The following is a 23,373-nucleotide window of genomic DNA, read 5'->3' as shown; positions in this document are numbered from 1 at the left end:
CTAAACAGCATCAGATTGGTAATTGTATTTCAGTAGTTAAAAGTTCATGAAGTCAATCGTTTGCAGAAAATATTTTCAAAGATGCGAGTTTTTTCTTGCTTTAGTGTCTGAAAAAAAAGTTTACGAATAATATTATAATGATTTATCTGTATGTCAACGCCAAAATCCATGTGTCTACATCTGTGAACAGGAATAAAAGGAAGAGATCACGTGTTGCTCTTGACATGAGTCTTTCTCTCTTTCTTTATTTCTGTCTTCAGTCTTCACCCACAGCAAACATGCACCTCGCCTTCACCCGCTCCCGCTCGACCGCCGGTGCACGCATACAGTGGCGGGTTGCATGCACACAAATGGACGCAAGTCTACTTACCATGAAGAAGGGAAGATCCTTGAAAGATAACGTATTGAAGAATGTTGAGCTAAACATTAAAGATGTCATTATAAAGACTAATTAGACCGTTCCTCCTTCTTCCCCCATCTCCACTCTCTCTCTCTCTCTCTGCACGTTAATTCATGCAATGGCTTCTGGGCTTCTGTAGTTTTACAGTTTTTTCCGCTCAATCACTATTTTGATGATTGCTCTAAAGTTGGTGTCGTCTGCCCCCGTCTTTGCCCTCACCCAACTCCATGCCATTGATTGCTTTCTGCAACTTCTATCGGGCCGTATTTTCTTAACATTTCCGGCATCCTGAACTGATCATTGGGAGATAAGAGGGTCGTTGGATGTCAACGAATCTCCGCCATCACTCTTTTGGATCGTTTAAATTTGATAAAAAATGATGTTTTAGATTTTATTTTTTGTAAGTAGGTGAGACCGTAAATTTTAAGTCTTAAAATTTGGCACATTATAATAAAAGTCATTAATTTCTAAAGCGAAGTCACCAAAGTAAAGAATTCATTTACAATTATTTTGGTAGTCTCTTTATGATTTTGCTTTTTGTAATAATTGTATAAACCACTGGCGGAGCCTAGAGGGGCACTCATTCAGAGAATCATATATCCAAACGGACACTATGTATATACCGAACAATTATATGAAAATGTTAATATAAAAATAAATAAATATTGAAGTGTTGGTGTGGGCAACTGTCCACATGTGGCTCAGCTTCTTGTATAAACAGAAAATGTGTGTGTGTGGCGGGGACCATGCACCCTTAAACGGTAAAATTGTGTTTTCTTTTGGCAGAGGAACTGCCGGCTCCCTTGGCTGCGTCACTCTATTCATGAATGTTGGTTCTAGCGTTCATTTTTAAGCTGTTACGTCCCCAAATATTATTGATATAATAGTGTTCCTAATACGATAAATTATTTTCTAAAATAAGAATTATTCGTATTTAATAAGTTCAAATTAAACTTTTTTAATAATTTCTCATTTTTAAATTAAAAAATAGTGGCATTTCTAGTTGTTTATCAATCTCTCTAAATCCGACCTTCAATTCATAGTGTTTAATATATAATGTAGGTTTAAAATTCATATTACTGAGACATTAATGCAGTCATCCATCCCAACCTTAATCCCTTTTATCGATGCACATTTAATACGTTCGGTGACCTCGAATCTGAGGTCTGACGCCGCACCCTAGTTAGACTTCAAATATAGGTTTCTAACGTATATGTGTTTATTATATCATTTTGCTCATTGACACACGGCATTTTAGCTGATATAAATCAGTTAATACTGTAAGCATCTAGGTATTTTAATTTTTTTATGGAAACCAACCATAGATATTTCAAATAAAATTGTTCAAATTTGAACCAATAAAATTCAAAGTAAGACACATTTCCTGCCCACACAAGCATGGATGGTGTAAGCGGATCGACTTAACGTAAATATGTACATTTTTCTTATCAACTGTTCATTATAATAGATCAGATGGTCTCGATGAATGAGTTAGGTGGTTTTAAATAGTTAAAGTCATTATTCAATTTATATATATAATTGTAGTTTTACTTTAATTTATATATATATATATATATATATATGTTTTTGAAGTAATAAACCACCTTACCATCCATCACTACAAAAAAAGGTTGGTTGGATACTAAAATGAGAGACGTTCTCCGATCAACTACAACTTTCCAACTGACTACTGACAATCTGTTGCACGCAAGTTTTGCCCAATATCCCATGAGCTGTTCATGTCTCCTTCACGCATTGTCTTCAATCTATCACATCTATTTCATGTCCTCACTTTGGCCTTCCATTCTCTACATTCCGTCTCCTTCACGATCAACAAGAACCCTCGCCGGCCGGTAAATCACTTTTCCGGCATTTGATGTTCACTGTAAAAAGGTTTCTGGGGAGCCTTCTTCAACGAAGTTAATTCTTTGGATTGAAATACTTTTGGCAAAAACAGTGCAGATGAATTTCTGAAATGATTAAATGTGTCAACTAATTTTTCCACCGGTTGAATAGCTGGGACAAGTATTTCTTGTTTCTTTGAAAATAACATTTGAGAAAAGTTCTTTTGAGTATCAAACACGCCCTTAGTGAACCTGGTTGTCAAGAGAATGAGGTCACCGGAGCAGGAAGTCAAGGCGGCACCCGGCCATTAACGTAGATCCATTGAAACATGAAGGAACCAAACCATATTTTTAAAAATTTACGACATGAAACATTAATGCAGGTGACGCATGCATAACATTTCTTGGATCATGATAAATACCACAACATTTTTAAGTTTTCTCCGATGGTCCTGGCCGTCAGCAACAACCGGCCTTAGCCGTCGGGAAATGAATTATCGACGGCATATTGACCGTCGGCAATCATCATTTACCTGTCTCGACGGACTACCCACCATCGGCGTTGGGGCCTTTTGTTGTAGTGTACTTACTGTTCTAGTTCGCAATGCAAACAGTACCTAAGGTCAGATCCACCCTCTGCAAAGTTCCATTTAATCGAACCATCTAACTGGATTCAGATTTGGATTTGAATTGCAGTGCTATTTTTTTAAAAAATCAATTCAAATTCAACTAACATAGCACCTGATATTTATATCTAATATTGGCGAAAAGTCTTTATTGGATCTCAAGCTCATATTCTAGGTTTAAGAGAATAGGGTCGATAGGATGATTCATCCTTCTTTTGTTCACCTGTAAGCAAGAGGAGTATTTCATCTTACTGCACAGATAACAGCAAAAATGAAGACATCATAGATAGACTGTGACGATGACAGTTTAAAACTGGAATGTGATGAGTTTTATGTACTGTGCATATAAGGCACCTCCTCTTAGGTCAGACATCTATAATTTTCTAACCAGCCCGGATTTCTGGTATAATATAGTCATTTCACATGGTTAACATTCACGGGTTTAAAGGGTGTTAATTTATTTTCACGCGCTTGTTGGACCATTATAAACCATATGTTAAAGAATCGAGTTCCTGATAGTGATGGATCTGCAAAAGTCTTCATGATCTGATTATTGATGAAGTCGATGTAGATTATATTGGATCCACATGTTCACGTGATTTGATCACTTTCATAGGGTCCGGACAAGGACTGGTCCGAATAGAAAAAGAACAAAGTTTGACCTGAAAGTCTTCTCCGGGAGTGTCCGGACCAGATAACATGTACCAACACATTGGCATCTTGAAACTATTTGTGCAATGTCATAATTGGCCGTTTTGTGACAGGGTTGAGCCGTATATGCTAATCTTAGGGCTGCAAAATGGCCAGTTTCTATTCGAAGATATTGTCATTTTCTATTGCACTATATTCAAGTCTGACTTGACTTTCGATGCACAATTATTTCAGCATAGAATGCAAAAACCATTTATTCTTTCTCCGCCTCAGAGTTCAGGCTGTTTTGGAACCTAGATAGTTTTATGATACACCATTCCACTTGAGTATCATGCATATTACTATTTGCAGATCATAAGAATATTATCCACAGGAATCAAACTAAAGATGTGATCCTAGAAATTAGGGAGTATGTATATGATTATTATTGTCTATTTCCTTCCATGCTATTATGTTAAGGCATGTCAAATTTAACTTGAATCCATTGGGGCGTGTTTGATAGCATCCCATTTAAGATCCTCGAACCTTATATCACTGGATTTGAAATCCTCAGGAATGCAAACAAACACCTCCTTGAGGAAGTTCCTTGAAATCCGCACACTTCTTGATTTTTGTTTCGAAAAATAGTGAGTTTGTTTTAGCAACCGCCAGCGACATCACAAAACCTCCAAGAAGAAAGAACTTGAACTTGTCTACACGCAAAATCCAGCCAAAAAAAGATAAATTTCATATTGAGGCTTAGTCATCTAATTTTCGAATCCAATCTCTTTTAAACTATCAGTAAACTCTACTCCTCATATCTGCACTATACATATAATCCCTTATATGTATTTTTTTTAATATTAGAACAACTCCGTCACTTGCCACAAATAATTGGTAAGTTTTTTTTTTAATTAGTGAGATACTTAATAAAATTTCTAAAATTTTTTATGGGGCCAACTACTTTTTTTCAAAATAATTCCTAGGGCCATGGCTCCTTGGCTCTTCCCCTGACAATATTTTCGAATACTAAATACATGGAATTTTCGAAAACGTTTGATTTTTTGTTTTAGTTACTAGTGTATGTCAACAAAAACTTCTAAAACACGTCCATAATTTTGGCAATTTAAAATGACTGGTATTTGATAGAATCCAGCCTGATCTGAGATCTACATCGAGAGAACCATTAAGGGGTTTTCCGAGCCTCGGATTTGAGATTATTGGGAATGTCAGAGATCTGCAGATTTAAAGTCAAGACACCCCCACCACCACCCTATCCAATATCAAATCTAAAGTTTTGGCGACAAACTGAAGATCTCAAATCCTCTTTTTTTACATAGTAGTATAATTCATTGTTTGTTTATGATATGGGTCTCACATAAAATGGATCTTAGATCAGCTTTAGTAGCTCAAATTTGAGACAATCAAAAACACCCTAAGGATTTCAGGGTTTCCAAGTCTCTTCTACATTGAAAAATAGTGGATCTGGGATCCAATATAGGGGTCTGCTGATCTCAAATAATCTTGGAAGGCAGCCTTATGATTTCAGGCTCCCGCTTCATGGTTGTTCACCATTTCGTGTTTGAATGAGGGGCATGAAGAATAGTTTTCCTCCACCATTCAAACGCTCCCAAAACGTGCAATCCTCGATAGCGAAGGCCTTTGTGTTCTCCGCGAATAGATTTAGTCGATGGGACGGTTCTTGTCTGTTACTGAAAACGAATAGTAGGGCCCATGAATTGTGCTGTTGTTTTATTCACATCATGAAACCATAAGGTTCTCATCCATTAATATAAGACAAGAAGCGAGCATATATTTCAATATATTTTCCAAATGCCTGAGGCAATTGGGCAGGACCATGAAATGCTCTTTAGAAAAAAAAAAAACACTTAGTAAATTGATATGGAAATATCTTTTAAGGGGGTTGGTGCAAAGAACGGGGCGCCAAGCGTCAACTTTTGTACTGTAAAAGAGAGTCATCGATGCACAAGTTGAAAAGTAGTAGAACCTGCACCCTGAGTAATTGAAAACAGACATTGAACGACTAATGAATTCATTCACGAATTCAACATCAACAAACTTTGCCTTTTGCATCGTGCATGAACTGCTCTCCCTCTATGTCTCTTCTTTTTGTTCAATGAACATGGTCCTCAACAAAATTTTGCCAGCTAAATCGGGACAAGTACCAATCATGGTACACAATTGTTACAGAAAGTGATGGGAACAGCGGAATGCATTAAATCTATGAAGGATTGCAAGTTCTCTTGGGGTAGTGTTTTGATTCCCACTGTGGTGTTCTTCTCTGTATTGACTTTCATGGGGTATGATCTTAAATCCATGAACTCTGAGGATCTCAGATCCGTGTTCAAACAAACACAACTTTAAGCACTTTGAAAACCCAAAGATCTATAGTTTTTTTTTTTTTTTGTTCAACTGGTGTTTACTTTGTACCGTTGTTTGGCAGTCTTTTATGAAGTGTGATTGCAATTATAAGAAAAAAATATGGGTCTGATCCAACAGGAAATAAACTCATTTCTATCCTACCAATGTTTGAGGATATGCAGATACTTAGGTGCTAATTGGTAGGAGCGGAGCCAGAATGAATGAGACCGAATTATAGTTTCAAAATTTTGACAAGGGTTCAAATATCGTTTTTCAAAATTTTTATGTAGGATAAATGAATTTTTTTTAAATTTATATGTAAATTTTTCTTTTCTTTTTTTTATTAGCAGGGGGCAGGGCTTTTGTTTGTCCCCTCTTGCCTTCGCCCATGTTGATCGCAACAACAACAATACATTGTTACTATCCTGGGAATCTGCCCCAACAAATAAAACAGATTTATGGAACATTGGTTATGGTGTTCTTGACTTCGACGAAACATGATGGCCATAAACAAACACTTTCTCCTTTGTTTACATTGAATGCTAAAGAAGGAGAAACCATGGACAAGGAGGTTTTTCCCTTTTTTTTTTTTTTTGGTATGTGTGGGGTGGAAGGGGGCGTGGTGGGACTTTGGAAAATTGTTATCAAACAATGCCCTGTGAAATTCTCATCCAAGGAATGAAGGATTCAAAGGGTTTGAAGATGACTGGAAGCTTTGGCCACCCGGATCCCTTCTCCCTAGGGTAGATGAAGAAAATCAATGTATCAAGCAGGTAAGAAGAGGGCAACATCATAGATTGCTCTAGTTTGCTCTATGGTAGCTGGCTGGTATGCTTGCACAAGAAATCTAAAGAAGAAAAGCAGTGGCTAGGATGGTCCAAAATTCTTACTAAAAGCAATCCCTTCCACAAAGTTATGATAATTTTCAGTATAAATGGTATTGTTGCATCTGTGAACTGTGCCATTAATAGGGTAGTGTCATTGTGGATAGAATCCCTCTGCAGACCTATAATTTACTTACTAGGCTTTAATAAGGTGCATACCGATTCTGAGAAAAACTTTTGTCATTGTATAGCAGCAATCTTAGCTGACAGTTCTATTGCTGCAGAAAATATTTGTTAAGAAACAATCGAAAGGAGTAGCACCCACATGAAACAAACTAACAACCGGACTTTCACCAGTCCGCCAGTTTAACCAGTTACGCTAATTATCAACTGTAACATGGGTTGCCGTCAATCATGACCGATCTTCAGACTCTATTAGGTGATTATGGTTTCTTCCCCTTTTGCAGACCAAGCTGCAGTGAGTTGCCAACCATTAATAGGCATCTGGTTAACAGAACTCTTGAAATATTTCTGCATATTACTACTTTCTTTCAAGAAGATAGCCCTTAACAAACGTTGTAAACTCAGAACATTTTCATTTTTTGGTACCTCTTATAATTTGTGCAGCATAGAATCAAATTGATCATTGAAAGTTGCCTTGCGTTCTACGAATCAGATTAAGGCTGCATAAAAGAACAGACAAGGGTTGTTGTGGTGCCTTTGGCTTGTAAGATGTATTTCTGTGGACCCCTTTTGCAGGACAAATTTGATCTCTCTTTCGGAAATATTTTATCCATGAGAAACAGCAGTGAACGGGAGAGAGAACTGGCATGATGTGACCTAACTTGAGAGGGAGAGGGAGAATTGAAGTATGGATTATGTTAATAAAAAAGTATTTACTCAATGGAAAATTGAATTCGAAAAAGTACAAAAGGGAAAAGATACAAGTGAAACGAAAAGCGACCCAGATCACAAGAGACGCGTACAAAATTAATGACGCTCTTCAAGTACGTCCAAGACTGATTTATTGTGTTCACGAAGTGTCCTCAAGTGGCGGTATCGCCTTAACCGACAATATGCATGTATGCCAAGTAATGTGTAATGACAAAGCGCCATGCATTATATCCCGGAATTTTGATCCACTTAACAACTAAGAGGTATGGGCCGGCATGGTCCAGGTACCCAACAGCCCTGCCGGAGCCCGACTTCTTATCTGGTTGTAGCATTCATCTCCATAGAATAATGGGTTGTTTAGATATCCATGGCCAACAATTGAGAAATGTAGTTCTGCTTTTGTTCATAGGTGAGAGATCTAAAGCAGAACCATCTGTTTGATGCATTGAGAAAAATTCTTCTAGAAATAAAATGTTGTCACTGGCCTGTCTTTTTGTTGAGCAACATCTGCAACATCTTCATTATCACCAGAAAGAACCTAGCTTCAAATGATCAAGACAGCAACCTTTTTATACAAAATAAAAAGGCAGAAACATCTTTTGTCCTGGTTTAAGTTTTTCTCTGAGGTTCTCATAACTCCATCTATGTAAACAAGTGCAACAGTGAATTTCAGCCTCGATTAAGCCATCAACCACATGTTCAAGTTCTTGGGTTCCAGAGAAGTCCCTTCGAGATGGCCTGACATGTCTGCAGCCGATCTGATACATCTTTCCTGCAATAGGATTATATGGACCCTCCAGTAACTCAGTCGAAACACTTTTCTATGGAGTTGCAGGTTGCAACAGGCAACGAAACATTTACAAAAGCTGCTATTCAGTTAGTTCGGCTGCATGAATCATTTGATTTCTCTGCTCTACGACTTTGGCTATAAATAAATTAGCTGCCCAATAGTTTCCCAAGGAGTCCAGGAATAATATTTGCAATTGAACCATGGTTTTCATGAAACGAGCATTAGTAAAACGGTCAGGCAGTAGAAGAATATTCAGAGTAAGGTCTTATATGAGAAGAGAAACATCAACTCATTATCATCAACCTGTTCTTTTCTTGGCTGTTTTAGAAGTGATTTATTAATTAGATCACTAGAGCCAAAAGGCTCGTTTTCTCTTTGAGAAAACACCAGCAAGACATATTTCTGAATACTTATAGAACAGGCGGATGTCAATGCTGCAAAATTTGCCCAAAGTTCAGAATGACATGCCACATATTCAAAATGACAAAAGTGTATAAGAATTCATCACATGGTCAAGACTGGATGCAGTTGCAAATCATACTCCTCTGTTTGATGAGACATGAAAGAGATAAAATGAATATATGGGAATCACATTCAAGAAACCTCCACATTCCTTCCAGGGAAAGGCATGCCATTGAGTAGGACCTTTGAGCTACAGAGAATAGGTCCTCAAGAGGGGATGATGCAGTACTGGTGAGTGAGACCCTAGCAGTACTCACGTTGCCTTGACATCCCTGTTCACAACTTATGTATTGTGTCATGCCACTGAAATTACCATTCCCCTTATTTTTCTCCGGTGGTGAAGGGTCCTGATTCAGCACAGTATTCAATATTGCCCTCGCAATTCCAATTTGGTACAACGAAGAAGCTGTGACCCCCAGAAAACAATTGGATAAATTCACAATAATAACCTTCTCTTATACAATTAAATTTAGCTAGGAATGTGATTTATTTGACATTGATATATTTTACATGCTTTGATACATAACCGTTTGAACAGACCTGGTAATTAGTACATGCTCCTAGCTGGGAAGAGAGAGAGGCTTTTTCCAACTACAAAGGTTCCTACGCTCCATTGGAATTTGTCACCTTGAACTTTAGTGGTAAGTATGAAAGTTGAAAGGTCACGTAGAACAAGCATGCTGTAATCACATAAGCGAGAAGGTTTCTAGTATTTAGAATTAGAAATGTTCATCCGAGACCAAGGATCAGGAGAGTCTGCCGCACAAGTCCTAACACACAAACCACACGTTCACATCATCTTGCTCTCTTCGAGTATAGATTCCATCAAATTGAATCATGAGCTGAGATTGGCCTGGCAGCAGCTCGAAAGTATAGCCATTGCATATGAAAATTCAGGGGGAGTTTCCAGCTAAAAGCATTCCCAACTCCAGCGTACCATGTACATTTATAGTTCCCCAGAATTACCAAGATCTCCCCACGTAAAATATCCATAGATGCCAAGTGCAGAGGAGATGGAAGAACATGAATTGTGAAACAGAGCCAGAATTTCAGGCATCAAATGGCATCAATAGCACTGCACCCATTTCGGGCTCCAAATGCCCATTTGTGAATTGCAAGTCATTCTTCAGAATTTCAGGCATCACACAACATCAATAGCACAGCACCCATTTCTGGCTCCCAATCCCCATTTGTGAATTGCGATTCATTCTGTTTTCAGTTTGATTTGACTGAGCTGCAGCGAGCCCACATTCTTTTCCTGACCAAGCCACCCAAATCTATATATCTGATTAGCATTCTGGAAGAATAGCATCATCGCCTACAGCCGACAATTTTAACAAATCTTATGAATAAAAGCTCTTCTCTTCGTATCTGTCGAGACCTACTAGATATTGAAACTTCATGATTAACAAGTAGAACTAGGATCCTCGTACTTTTTGATTATATCAAAGAATCTCAACCACCAACAACTGGAACAACTAAATGATGAAAAATCCAAACAGTAACATCCCATAACCAACCGTGGAAAAGCAGTTTCTAGTCTACCAGATGGATCCATCGCATGGATTCTCAAATGATAATCTGCAGTAATGAATAATGTTTACACTAAAAAGCCAGCCTTTTTTTGAGGTGAAGATAAAGTACAAACATTGAACTTTTATATGAAACCATAAAAAGGAAAACAAATGAAAAATGGAGAAAGAATTTGGTATGGAAGAAAGACAACGTGCAGGAAAAGGCATACGCTTCGGCAACAAGATGAAGCTCTTCTGAAGCTACACTTCGGGGGCTTCAGAAGATTCTGAGGTCTGAAGGGAGAGAGGGCAAGTATGAATGGAATACAGTAACTGAGGGCATGGGGGAGAGTGATCATGCTTTTATGGAGATGACTCTTGGTTTATTCAAGTGCCTACATGGTTCCACAAAGGAAATGCATTGTCATTGTAATTTAATTTTAAGCTTTTAAAATGATCACTGTGAACTCGTAAATCCCATTCATCTCCGTCTTGCTTGTGCCATATTTAAGGTGTCTCACTAGAATATTGCTAGTGAGAATTTTCTATTTTCCAAATAAATTTTGAACTGGGGGCAGGAAATGAACTATGGCTAAATACAAGCACAAGAAGTAATTTACTAGTTTTTTGAGGAACAAGATAAATGGCTCATGCCCTATGCCAACCACAAGTACACAGTTTGAGTTGACATTTAAGGTTAATGCTCAAGGCATGGTATAGGTCTTAAAACTACTGGTGACAGTGACTTCTATAATAAGAACATATATCAATTACAATGCATTTTTCTTCAATATGTACTGTCAAATTTGCTACTTGCACAGAACAAAAAATGATCAATTTGCAAGAATAACTGAATGGCAAAGCTGTAAAAAATTTGATGATTGCAAGCAAAGGAATGACTGTATCTTTCCTTGATGAGACGCCAGCCTTAAATTAACATCTTACATAATATCATCAGTTCTCTTTCCCCTCCTCATCATCGGAACTTATACCATGCAAAGGTCCCTGAAAGCTACGCTCCTCTCCAAGAAGTTCTCTCTTCGCCTTCTCAAGAAACTCTTGAGCGGCAGCTCTTATTGACTGCTTTTCAGTTGAATGATGCTTCCTCTTCTTACGAGCCCTCCTGTTTTCATCTGTTCTACTTTTATGTCCATCGGCTCTACTGATTTGGAGTAAGCTCTGCTTTTGGTCTGTTTAAAGAATTATATATTTATCACGCTTGCAAAAAAGCATGAGCATGAGAAAATTTATAAAGTTCAAGGAATATCAGAAAGCTACCTGGCGTAAGATCAGGTAAAGAGTGTCCAATAACCCGAGTTGCAGCTTGGTGATTAATGGTTGTTGATGGGCGTGATGGTCCTAAAAGATTAATATAACCAAGTAAAGAAGTCTATATAAACAAGTCAAACTACGAAAAAAAAGTACCATGAAAACCTTATACCGCATTCCTTGGAGCAATGTTAGACAAAAGGATCAATAAGTTCATGGAAATTTCAAATTTATCATAAGAATTTTTTATATTCAACTATTATATACAAAATTCAACCCGTAATTCAAGCAAGAGGCGATCTAATTACCTTTATTATATTCCACAAGTCTTTCCAGTTTATCCTCGTAGAGGCTCACTCTTTCCTGGACTCATCCAAAGAAGAAAATAAACTAATTAAGGCCATCAACAAAAGAACCTAAGAGCTTATAAACCATGAATTCTGACATTAGGAATGAGAACCAGTATCTGTTCACTGTGAAAAACCAGAAAATCAGGATAAGTTTAGGCATGGCATTGTAGAGTACAATCCCCGAAAACAAGAGAAGGCGCCCGCCAAAACACGTAGAAGAACCTGAGAAAAAACTTACGAGCTCTGATTTTACAGGGTGGTCTTCCGGATTCACGCCATTACACCTCAAATTCACTGAAAACTCAGGAAAGAAAGGGGAAACGACTCGTAAGGAAAGCAGGAAAAAACGTAAAATCTAGACGAGGTAAAAATCATTACAGGAAACAAGGGTGCTGATGGCTTTGGCGAGGGTGAGAAACGCATTGGCGCGTTGGAGAGGGGTTAGCTCCGCGAGAACATCGACGTCACAGGTGGCCAAGAACTGGGTCATGTTCGTTCTGAGCTCCTCCAGATTGGTCTGCGTCCTGTAAACTGATTCCATAACCGACTCCGGGATGGGTACGTCCGCCATTGGTTTATTTTCTTCTCTCTCCTCCAGCAGTTCTGCTTGCACCTTAGACGTCCCAGAAGAGGAAGGTTCAGAAGCAATGGCAGAGGCAGAAGCAGAAAGAGGAGAGAGGGAGGGGAAAGAGAGGAACATGTAACGCTAGGTTTTTCAGAGGGATTTGGGATCAAGAAGCAATCAATATGCATGTCGAAACGAAAGTTGTCAAGGAGTGAATCAAACATTTGAAAGAAAGGAAGTTGCCAAACACTGGATTTGGTCTGAGAGGTGGTAATTATCAAACCACGTCTATGAGCAAATCCGGAGAGGTGAAATTCACCCCTAAATCAAATGCGTAAACTATAAAGCTAGCAACCGTTCCCCACGAACAGACACCATTAAGGTAATCCGGCCGTGATTCCACCAATTTCATAAATTCTCCTCCCAACTACCATTTGTCGAACTGAACCTTAATGAGCTCAACATTTTAACATATATGATATCAGTTACGAAATCGATTCTCAAAACAGAACAGATGCAGTTGTCCTGATGAAACACAATCAAAACCACTTAACACAAAACGAACACTTCAATGGAGTTTGCAATTTTTGAGACGAAAGAGACTGGGACAAACCAAAACCGTCTTCATTGGAACGAAGATATATTCAAAACATTCACGCCCTAGAAAAGGGTGTCAACGAAAACATACGGAATCCATCAAGAGGTTCGCAAAACAACTCGGAACACCCAGCAATAAACAAAAACGAGAAAAGTAAAACCCAGGTAGAGGGAGAGAGTTACAGGCGCAGGAGGGAGAGAGCTCGGATTCTGCCTCCGATCGAAGAACTTCAAATGAGAAACGTGGCACAGTAGGGCGTCGGAGGACTGACTCTGTTAAGGGCGGAGAGAGATGGCGGCAGATTACGTTACGCACGTAAACGTCCAGAGACGGGAGAACAGAGGTTTGTTTCCTCGTTAGGGTTAAGGCTTTAAGCCACAAATACACGTGATATTTGTGTTCTTCGTTACCGCGGTCGGCCCCACCCAAACACTGGATAAGCCGGACAAGAACGTGCATTCCAACCCAAACACTGGACAAGCAAGTGTCATTAGCGTCGGCCAAACCACTGTCATGGCTTGATGTTCAGGTTCATTCAGATCCATCAGGTGTTCCATTTAGGCCCGTTTGTCAAATGTAACAGTTTGTAATTCGCTCTAAAAATTAAGCAGATTTATAAAACATTTTTCAAGATGCTCCACAAACCTATTTATTCTAAAAATGCGACACCATGAGTGTTAGAGCAGCTATAGATACATTCAGTGATGGAGATCACCAACATCAGAGAGAACCTCTAACCTTGACGAAGACAATCCACCACTAGTAGGTGACAATGAATGGATCACTGAGGAAAAGCCAATGTCAATGAAAAGCTTCACCATTTCTGTTTCACACTATAATTTCGTCAGTAAAGAAAACTTCTCAACATATGTCGACACCATTTTACCATCACTGTAGTACTTTAACCTATTAGTTACAATATAAATACATATAGCCTATTGCCAATATAAGTTACAAGTAAGTATTACTTTCGAAATAGATATTGGTTTACACCAAAAATATACCATAACCACTTCCCTTTATTAAAAATTCGCCAACTTTTCGTTGTTACATATTACAACTCATATTCCAAGACAACTAGATCAACCCTGTTGTAGACATCTTAACGGTGCACAGTAGCTTCATACCTTCATCATCATCTCCATTAGTAGGCACTGTATGAACTGCTTATACATGCAGCCGATCCCAATGCCCCTCTGCAGAATTTCATGACATGAATATACACTCTGGGCATGATAATTACATGAATCAATTAGAGAGAAAATTGCAGGAACTAAAAATGTCTACTTGCCTTACAGAATTGTGGCAAACAGCCAATTAGCGACATAGGTGGGACTTCAAGTAGAATGCCTTCATAGGAACTAATGACGTACCTAAATGAAATGAAATCAAATGCAGAGGATATGCTCAATATTAGCATAAAGAGCTTTTGCCAAGAGTACATGAGATTGGAGAGAGGCGCCTAAACTGCCAAAGCAGAGAATACAAAAAAGGGAGGAGCTTTATGATGAAACTGGATGCACAGTCCGATCTGAAAGGGGGTGCTAAAAAGACATGGTTCTGTATACTCTCATGGTTTCGTGCCTCATGCTTCATGTTACCTATTGCAAGAATAAAAAACCAAGATGGTTGGTATCAAAGTATAGGATAATAAAGAAAAAGAAATTAGAGCAACGAGATTATAGCAGAGATGAGTTCCACGCTGCTGCAAACAGTTCATCCATTATCAATTTTGTTCATATAACGGACCTCACCTGTGTGATTCGGAAAGGACCTTCATGTTCACATGAAGTACGGCCATCTCTGTGTTTGCTTCAGTGAATCGTCAAAAGGAAGGCCTTGATGAGTTCTTAGTATGGCTATCCGTCTGCTTGCTACAGTCGTTTTAGGTGTGATCAGAGATGGCGTACTTTTCCAACTTCCAAGGAATACCAAGGAAATTTGAGGAGGCTATTTCTTCTATCCTTGGATCAGCCTCTCGTCCCTATTTTTAGAAAAATTACAATGACAACAATCAGTCGCAGCGCTACTTAAGAAGATTGCTTGCATAATGATTATGGAAAAATGATGTATGACGATTGACTACCTGTTCTAGACCATATGTCCTAGACATCATGCCCAAAAAGAAATAAACACTGTCTAAAATAACAACTTGAGAATGATCTAGAATCGACCTAAAGGTTCTGCAGGAAACACCTGATGCAGCTGGATATCACGCAAGCAAGTAGTTGAAAATAACTACACGCTATATATATATATATATATATATAGTTGTTTATTAGGTTAACTTTATTTTTTTTTCTTGTATTACTGTAAGTAAAGAGAGACAGAGAGAGAGAGAGAGAAAATGTTCAAATTTTGAACATTAATAAGAGAGGATGCTATTAGGGAACGTGTTGGAGCTGCATTTGGTTCGTGTCGATGCGGGTGCTGCTCCTTTTTTGAACAGTCCGTGTGACATAGCATTCCATGCATAATTACATTTTGATTTGAGGATCCCTCTAACGTCCAGGCCGTCTCTTATGCTGCTATGTAGCTCCACCAGTGCAGATAGATGCCAAAACCCTCTCCAGGTCAAATGCCTGGAACAAGAAGGCCTGTTTGTTGTACAATTTCGGCAATTCAAAGGAGCATATCCCTCTCCCTTAGTGTCCTTTCACTTCCTTCGTGATGGAACAAACACAATACGTCACCTAATTCTTGTTAGCCCGGGACGTCAAGTGTGGTAAACTAAAACAACAAGGTTTTTCCAAAAAAGCCAATTACATTACAATGACTAAGAAAACTCAGTTAATGAACACGGTATATGCACAACTAATGTAGCGGTTGTCAAGGATTCAATATATGATGAGCTCCACTTTTTTTGCTCGTCAGGGAATCTGAATCTGAAACGCCAGTGGTGTTAAATGCTTATAGATAGTTGATCTCTGGCACAGCTTGAAACACCATCAAGGCTCAAAATATCACTGAAGATTGCTGGATAATGAGCATCAAAGGTAACCCATTTTGTTGTACTCTCTCTCTCTTATATATATATATATATACATACAATTACACATGTAGGATTTGAAATCAATTGGCTGCTGGATGTTGCCAGTTGACAAAAATATTTAAAAATCATTGATAAAAACACCATGCAATGGAAGCACTGACAATGGTTTATGGTGTTTCTAGCAACTGTTTATGGTGCATTTAGCCATGAATTTTAAATATTTAGCTATCCGGCAAGATCTCGTAGTCCCCATATTTCAATATATATATATATATATATATATATATATATATATATATATACAGTTAACTATGTAGATCAGATGATCTCAGCTGGTTTGATTCAATTTGTCAGAAAGATGAACTAGATATTATCAAAAGACTACTAGTCAAGTATTTATTTGTACTTTTTTTTTTTTTACCAAAAAACGCTTTCTTTTTGGAGCTTATATAATTTGATGCATTACCTGCCTTTGACATTTAGGTCACTCAAAGAATGTTGACACACATTGGATCTAAACAATTTCAAAGCTGAACTTTACTAAGCAAACCTTGTAAACCCTTTACAGAGTTGGGTTACGAAAAAAATGAATGGCATTAACAGATCGTTTTCGTTGAAAAACACTAAAAGACTAGCTTGAAATTAAATCTAATGTGATTGTTGAAAAAATACAGAAAAAAAAGGCACAAAAAAAAGATCCAGATCACAAAAGAACTATATAAAATTAGACAGGTTTTAGGTTGTGCTTATGTCAAAACTGATTTACTGTGTTGGATAGCAAGTCCTCATGCAATGACACGTCTCCGTACATGCCACCACAGAATACCCATGCCAAGTGCCCATATGAGTTAAGGGTAGAAGTTGCATCACGGAATTTATAGTTATATACATCAAAACTCAGTAGGTTAACAAATACATTTTATAACACAATGCACCTCGTGGAATCATTCTTCACTTCACATAACAATACTTGTGTTCTGCTGGATTCTCGATCATTCTGTTGGTACTAGAGACAGATATACAACTACTAATATTCTTCTCCAATGATAAAGTTCCAGCATTACAGGTTGACTCTACACATTTATATCTGACTGCTACAATAAATTAAAAGAGAAAGTGGTAGTTGCAGACCATAACTTAGAAACAAACTTCCATCTGAGAGATGAATACTAAATGAACAAGGACAGGAGTCATGATCAAGTGGCTTGACCAGTCATGCTACTAGTGGCAGTGGAAGCTCAGCATTGGATAGGTGCTCTGCAGACATTATATATTGCTGCATGACAAGAAGTTGGAAACCATCATTAAGCCTCAAGCAAGTACGTGTTGTTACTTCATATAGCTACTGATACAGGGATACAACCATTCTTATGCAGTTCCTAATATCGTTTCATACCGTGTGAAGGTTAAGATGGAGTATCTACGTAATGCAGCAGCAAGGACTTACAATATAGCAATTTTTTCCATTTCAGAACAGTGAAATCCTTGGGAATACAGAGGAGAAAATGTTTTCTTCAAAACTTAGTCAGTTAAAATATCCAGGATGAGACATCACAAATTCATCACAGAATAATGGAATTACTTGAAACATTTGTCATCAACAACTGAAAAGTGTAGTCAGATGTATCCATTTGTCTGTCTGCGAGTGACAAAAGCAAAAAGATTTGCAGCCCTTACAAAATTCATGCATAAAACTGAATTATTCTCGAAATCAAATGCTTTTCAATTACCTTCTTTTTTGTTGGGCTCCTTCTGCAACAGCTTCATTAACACCAGAAACAAGCTCTGCTTCAAATGATCTAGATGGGAGCCTTTCATATACACGTGAGCCTAGAGGCAGAAGTGACTTCTTCCCTAACTTAAATGCCTCCTGGATTTCCACATAACTCCATCTTTGTTGTATAAAAATAACAACTGCAAGAATGGCAGCAACTACTGGTATTGAAACATCACTAAACTTAGAATAAAAGTCCATAGTTGGGTTTACAAATTCATATTGTTCAGAGAAGTAAGGGTTGGCTATAGGAGCAGTTATGTAGTCATATATATGTGGAAAAAGTCTCACAATTGTAACCCCAATGTAGTAAAATTTCCTTAGTGGCTTGCCATTGATCTGCCAAAGGATGTTGCCAACAATCTGAGGAAGAAGAAAAAAGTCCTGTATAAGACCTACATACTCCTTTAACTCTGTTTCCCATTCATGTTTCCTACGGAACTTTCCTGTTGAATCAAGATATGAGTCTGACTGGAATGGCCTCTTACTGGCACTTGCACTGTGAACAATCAGAATAACCAGAAACCCAACTGTATGTACACACAAGCATATCTGTAGTACCCGCTTATCATTTGGAACACGTCTTGGTTCAAGCGGTGCACGCATGAGAAGGCGAATACGTGATTTCAATACCTTTTGGCATAGCCTTAAAGTGAGGAAAAATGCAGCCAGCACAAGAACCTTGATGAGGTAATCAAGTATCTGGTATCTTTTCAGATTATATGATTCATAAGAATCAGAAGATACCCTCGCAAAAAGTGCTTCAGCACCAGTGATGAGAGGAATACTATATCCAACTGCCTGAACCCCAAGCATTACAATGGAGATGAATGGAACTGTTTCTAGATTGGCTTTGATATAGAATAGTTGGCTCAAAATACAAGCAATCATTATCGACAATGCCAAGATACTAAGAATCCCTTCAATCCCTTTATGAGTCACTATATCTTCAAGTTGCCGCTGGTACAGGATTGGAAAAGTTTGGAGTTTTACGGGCTGGAAATACAGTAGGTCATCTTCATTCCTTTGACTGGCAATTGAGATCTTTGCAGATGGATTCGCTAACCACCGGGAGGTTGTGGGAGGATATTGAACTTCGACCTCAATAAGGCAATCAAACCCATCTTCAAGTTCTTGGTCTTCAGAGAAGGCAAAGTGTGATGCCCTTACATCTCTGCAGCCTATCAGATACATCCTTCCTACAATAGGATCATATAATCCTTCCAGAAACAAGGTGGAAGTATTTGTATGTAGAGTTCCAACAAGTGTCAACTCAGCTGAAACATTTATTAGGAGCTGTTGTTCAGTTACCTCTGTTGCATGAATCGTTTTATTTCTTTGTTCTGTCAATCCAGCCACAGATGCATTAATTGCCCGATAATTTTCCAAGAAGGAGTCCAGTGATAGTATCTGAAATCGAACCATAGTCCTCTTAAAACGAGCATTAGGAATAGGATCAGGCAGTGCAGGGATATTCAGGGTAAGGTCTTCCATGAGAAGGGAAAGACTGACCCGTTCATCAACCAGTTCTTTTCTTGGGTACTTTAGAAATGATTTCTTAATTAGATTACCAAAGCCGAAAGGCTGGTTTCTCTCCAGGAAAGCACCAGCAAGACTTATTTTTGTATATTTGTAGAACAGGCGGATGCCATGGGTGAGATCAGAATTATGTACCACACGTTCAAATGACAAAGGGTAATAAGGGTTCGTTGCATTGTCAAGACTGAACACACTCCCGATAACGATACGTCTCTGGTTGATGGAAAATGAAAGAGGCATATAGATAGATATACGGGAATTACATTCAACTGCAGATGTCTTCAAATTTCCAATGCACCCAACCATGCAAAGCTGGCCAGCTGAGGATTTCCATATTCCTTCTGCAGGGAGAGCCATGCCATTGAGGCCGGATCTTTGGGCTGCCGAGAGCAGGTCCTCAAAGGGAAGAACAGTACGAAGCACCGCTGAAATCCTAGCAGTACTCACGTTACCTTCACTTCCAGTTTCGCACCTTACATCTTGCATAATCAATTTGATACTATTGAAGCTACCATTCATTTTTCTAATATGCTCTCCAGTAGTGAAGGGTCCTAATTTACTGCAGAATTCAACATTACCCTTGCAATTCCAATTCGGTACAATAAAGAAGCTGTCACCCCAAGAAAATCGTTGGATAAATTCACAAAAATGATCTCCCCTGTAGACGGCTATATGTTCCTCATGTGAATTATCTTGACATGGATATGGTTTGCATGCTTTTGATACATAACTTTCTGAACCAAACTGGTAATTCGCATATGCTCCCAGCTGTGAAGAGATGGATACTTTGTCAAAATATAAAGGTTCTTCTGCTCCATTCAAACTTTTAAGTTCCCCTCGAACTTCTCTAGTTGTAAGTGTGAAATTTGAAGGGTAACGAAGGAGAAACATGATTTTATCATCACGTGAAAGAGTTGGTTCATAGTAGTTAGAACTAGAAGTGTGCAGTCCAGGCCACGGGACCGAAGAGCCTGCCGCACGAGTTGGTAAAAGACCATTACCCAGCATACAGAGTACACGTTCCCCATCATTTTGCTCGTTTTCAGTATAGATTCCTTCAAGCTGAATCACGAGATGGGATCGACCAGGAGAAAGCCAGAAAGTAGAAGCCCCGCCAAATGGAATGTCAGACAGAGTCCCGGTAGAAAGTACCGCTAACTCCAGCAGACCATATACATTCATAGTTTTCCCAGAATGACCAAGATCACCCACGCTCCATATCTCGAACGATGCTAAGTTCAAAGGAGAGGAAAAATCAGAATTGTTAGGTGAAACAGAGCTAATATTTCGGGCATCAAATGGCATCAACGGCGCTGCACCCTTATCCTGCTTCCAGTCGCCATTCCTGAATTGCAATTCATTCTTCAGAGTGTACGACGAGATTGAATCGGTTTTCAGTTTGATTGACTGAGTTATAACAAACCCACATTCCTTTTCGACCTCGTCAAGCCGCTCAAATTTATAATTCTGATTAACTTCCTGGACGACTGCAGATATCGGCATAGTAGCCCGAATCTCGTCTGCTAAACCAGGGATCATCAACCCAATGATCCACACGAGGCCTACTAGATTTTGAACCTTCATTACTGAAAAGCAGGCTAGGATCCTCATACTTTGATTATGTCAAGGATTCTCGACTACCCAACAACCTAAACTGCCAAAACAATCAGAACCCCAGATTCGTGAACCCCCACGACTAAGAGTGAGAAAAAAGTTTCTAGCCTCCAAGATGGATCAGTCACATGGATTCTCATGTTGGTATTCCACAAAAAGGAAATGCCCAGTATATCGTTTGCACTGAAAGAGCCAGCGCTCTTTTGAAGCGCAGATAGTTATGCAAGCCAAGTACTTGTGCACGAAACCTTAGAAAAAGAAACAGATGAAATCTGGACAAGAGTTTGGTGCGGAGGAAAGCTGACCTCCAAGAAACTGCCTCCTCTTCTGCAACAAGACGAAGCCTTCCTGATGCTGCACCGGGTGGTCTGCAGAGCACTCCTAATGGGAAAGAAACGACAGAGAACTTGGGCGAGAGTCATGGTACTGTTGACTTTTGCACCTCGATCGAAGGAATTGTTCAACTAAGATAATGGCATTGATCTGCGGCCGACCGTTTGTTCCAGTGTTTCACACGGTTTCTCGTGGGAAAAGAACCTAATTTGAAGTTCTCTAGCCTCTCATAATCGACCACAGTAAATCCCGTTCACGACGATCTAATTTGTGTCATAGTGATACCGTGTCGAAGATTGATCAAGACGGCCGCACTAGAGTAATGCTACTGTGAATTTACGGCTTCCCAACTAAATTCTAAACTTGGTGTGAGATGCCATTGACACATGAATCAGTGTTAGTAAAATCGGGTTTAATCGGCCGACTCGAATCGAATGCAGCCCCTTTTCGACGAGGAGAATGCCTTCTTGATTTGACAACTCCCGACTCCAACTACATTGACAAAGGTTGAAGACCAATAATTTTTCTCGACATCATAGGAAAATTCCATATGTTAATTCAAAAACTCTACACAGCAAATTACATTTACGTATAGGCTAACTTGCTCCTCCTAGAAAAAAACAGAAGGATGATAACTTCAAATTTAAATTCCTACCTAAATTAGAGAAAAGATCATCATCCAAGCCGTGGCCTTCTTTGAAGAAACATTTTCGAATTGTTTTTCAATTTATTTTCATTCGACTGGTCCATGGTACTGCATATCTCACGGCCCTCTCTTTGATTTTCACGTTTTTTCTTTTGTCATCGTACGGAAACTTCGTTAACTTTAGCAAGTGACCATCACCCCGTCCCACCAGCCTACTATTGTGGACTTCTGCAGCTCACAACGTTTGGTGATGGACGAATGGCTCCTGAATAAGTGCAAACATGCATGTCATGTCATGAGTGCAGCAGCCGACACTATATAGGCTTATGTGGGCAGTTGCCCGCACAGACTCATGCGGATTGCTTATTTATATATTAGCACTTCGTAGCTATTTGCTTATTTCTAAGGCTGTGTATCTCAGCTATTTTATACTTATTATTTTAAAGGGTTCAAACTTTTTGTTAGTGTCCTTCAGTTAAAAATTTTTAGCTCTGCGCTAATTGAAAAAAAATTCAAGTGAAGCCCTTAATTGGTATTTTTTCTCATGAAAAGTGTTGTTTTCACAAATAGCAAAAGATGATCTTGCTTTTTAGAATTATGGCAAATAGTAGGCCCAAAAATATAAATTTCTCTAAGCAAAATTACAAGCCATAGTTTATCCTTAAGTGAGATATTGATTGCTATAATAAATTAATAGGCTTGATCGTCGCCCATGCATTCAATAATAGGGAGACTCTCAAACAAAAAGAATAGATAGCGGTTCTTCTTCAAACTCGTCTGTTGAGTTGTTCGCAATTAACAGATAATTCATGTTTTTATTGATAAAGTTTCAAAAATACACTCAAAGAATTAGCTAAAATGAAAAACATAGTTACTAACCTCTTCATGTTGTTAAAGGCACACAAAATTTTGCACCATTAGTCAATCACAACTTCTTAATCGATCAAATTTAATTAGTTAATTGTTGCTTATAACTTAAGGTGGATTAGTGTGATAAAATTTTAAGAGCATCCTAGCGCAAAGATAAACTCAAGTCAATTGGTTTGCAGAGGCTTATGCTATTCCACTGTCTTAAACAACCAACCTTTGCCACCAATCATCAATTGTTTTGTGTTATTAGTTGTTTTGCATATTTCACCTGCGACGACGGAATGACATAACACCGAAATCATTCTCAATTACATTAGCCTATTTAACTGTATACAATAATACTATGCATAAAGAATTATATGGAAAATAATTATGTGAATATTTTTGTCTTCATTAATGTTGCAAAGTTAGTCAAAAGAAGCCTAGATATCTGAACAAAGTTAGGAACGTTTCCATT

At 38.5% G+C, this 23,373-nt stretch overlaps 2 protein-coding genes across 4 annotated transcripts; both read right to left on the bottom strand.

The window, feature by feature from the left end:
• Positions 1–11,083: 11,083 nt before the first annotated feature.
• On the bottom strand, positions 11,084–13,517 carry LOC116255847 (uncharacterized). The gene is made up of 6 exons (XM_031631920.2): positions 13,331–13,517; positions 12,364–12,598; positions 12,224–12,279; positions 11,944–11,998; positions 11,645–11,725; positions 11,084–11,556 (listed from the first exon to the last, which is right to left on the bottom strand). The coding sequence occupies exons 2-6, from the start codon at positions 12,554–12,556 to the stop codon at positions 11,321–11,323; spliced, it is 621 nt and encodes a 206-aa protein (XP_031487780.1). The 5' UTR covers positions 12,557–12,598; positions 13,331–13,517; the 3' UTR covers positions 11,084–11,320.
• A 928-nt stretch (positions 13,518–14,445) lies between these two features.
• Positions 14,446–21,701, bottom strand: LOC116255845 (uncharacterized). Of its 3 annotated transcripts, none has more exons than XM_031631917.2 (3): positions 17,871–21,701; positions 14,903–15,132; positions 14,446–14,749 (listed from the first exon to the last, which is right to left on the bottom strand). In XM_031631917.2, the coding sequence occupies exons 1-2, from the start codon at positions 21,062–21,064 to the stop codon at positions 15,108–15,110; spliced, it is 3,219 nt and encodes a 1,072-aa protein (XP_031487777.1). In that variant the 5' UTR covers positions 21,065–21,701; the 3' UTR covers positions 14,446–14,749; positions 14,903–15,107. The 3 variants fall into 3 exon arrangements, with proteins under 3 accessions (XP_031487777.1, XP_031487778.1, XP_031487779.1); XM_031631918.2 differs by having other exon boundaries at positions 14,474–14,521; XM_031631919.2 differs by lacking the exons at positions 14,446–14,749; positions 14,903–15,132 and adding an exon at positions 17,046–17,416 and having other exon boundaries at positions 17,871–21,700.
• Positions 21,702–23,373: the final 1,672 nt, after the last annotated feature.

Source organism: Nymphaea colorata, chromosome 6 (genome assembly GCF_008831285.2).
Source record: "Nymphaea colorata isolate Beijing-Zhang1983 chromosome 6, ASM883128v2, whole genome shotgun sequence".
Taxonomy (NCBI): domain Eukaryota; kingdom Viridiplantae; phylum Streptophyta; class Magnoliopsida; order Nymphaeales; family Nymphaeaceae; genus Nymphaea; species Nymphaea colorata.
Note: the sequence above shows the minus strand (reverse complement) of the source record. Positions and strands in the feature narration are given on the sequence as shown.

What these genes read in the sequence shown, in the direction of transcription:
- LOC116255847 (XM_031631920.2), bottom strand. Translation starts at nt 12,556, where the DNA reads ATGGCGGACGTACCCATCCCGGAGTCGGTTATGGAATCAGTTTACAGG. An exon ending in ACCCTGTAAAATCAGAGCTC is followed by an intron (nt 11,999 to 12,223) that starts GTAAGTTTTTTC and finishes GGATGAGTCCAG; the next exon opens with GAAAGAGTGAGCCTCTACGA. An exon ending in ACTTGTGGAATATAATAAAG is followed by an intron (nt 11,726 to 11,943) that starts GTAATTAGATCG and finishes TTAATCTTTTAG; the next exon opens with GACCATCACGCCCATCAACA.
- LOC116255845 (XM_031631917.2), bottom strand. Translation starts at nt 21,064, where the DNA reads ATGAGGATCCTAGCCTGCTTTTCAGTAATGAAGGTTCAAAATCTAGTA. An exon ending in GGAGCCCAACAAAAAAGAAG is followed by an intron (nt 15,133 to 17,870) that starts GTAATTGAAAAG and finishes TTCTAAAAATAG; the next exon opens with GGACGAGAGGCTGATCCAAG.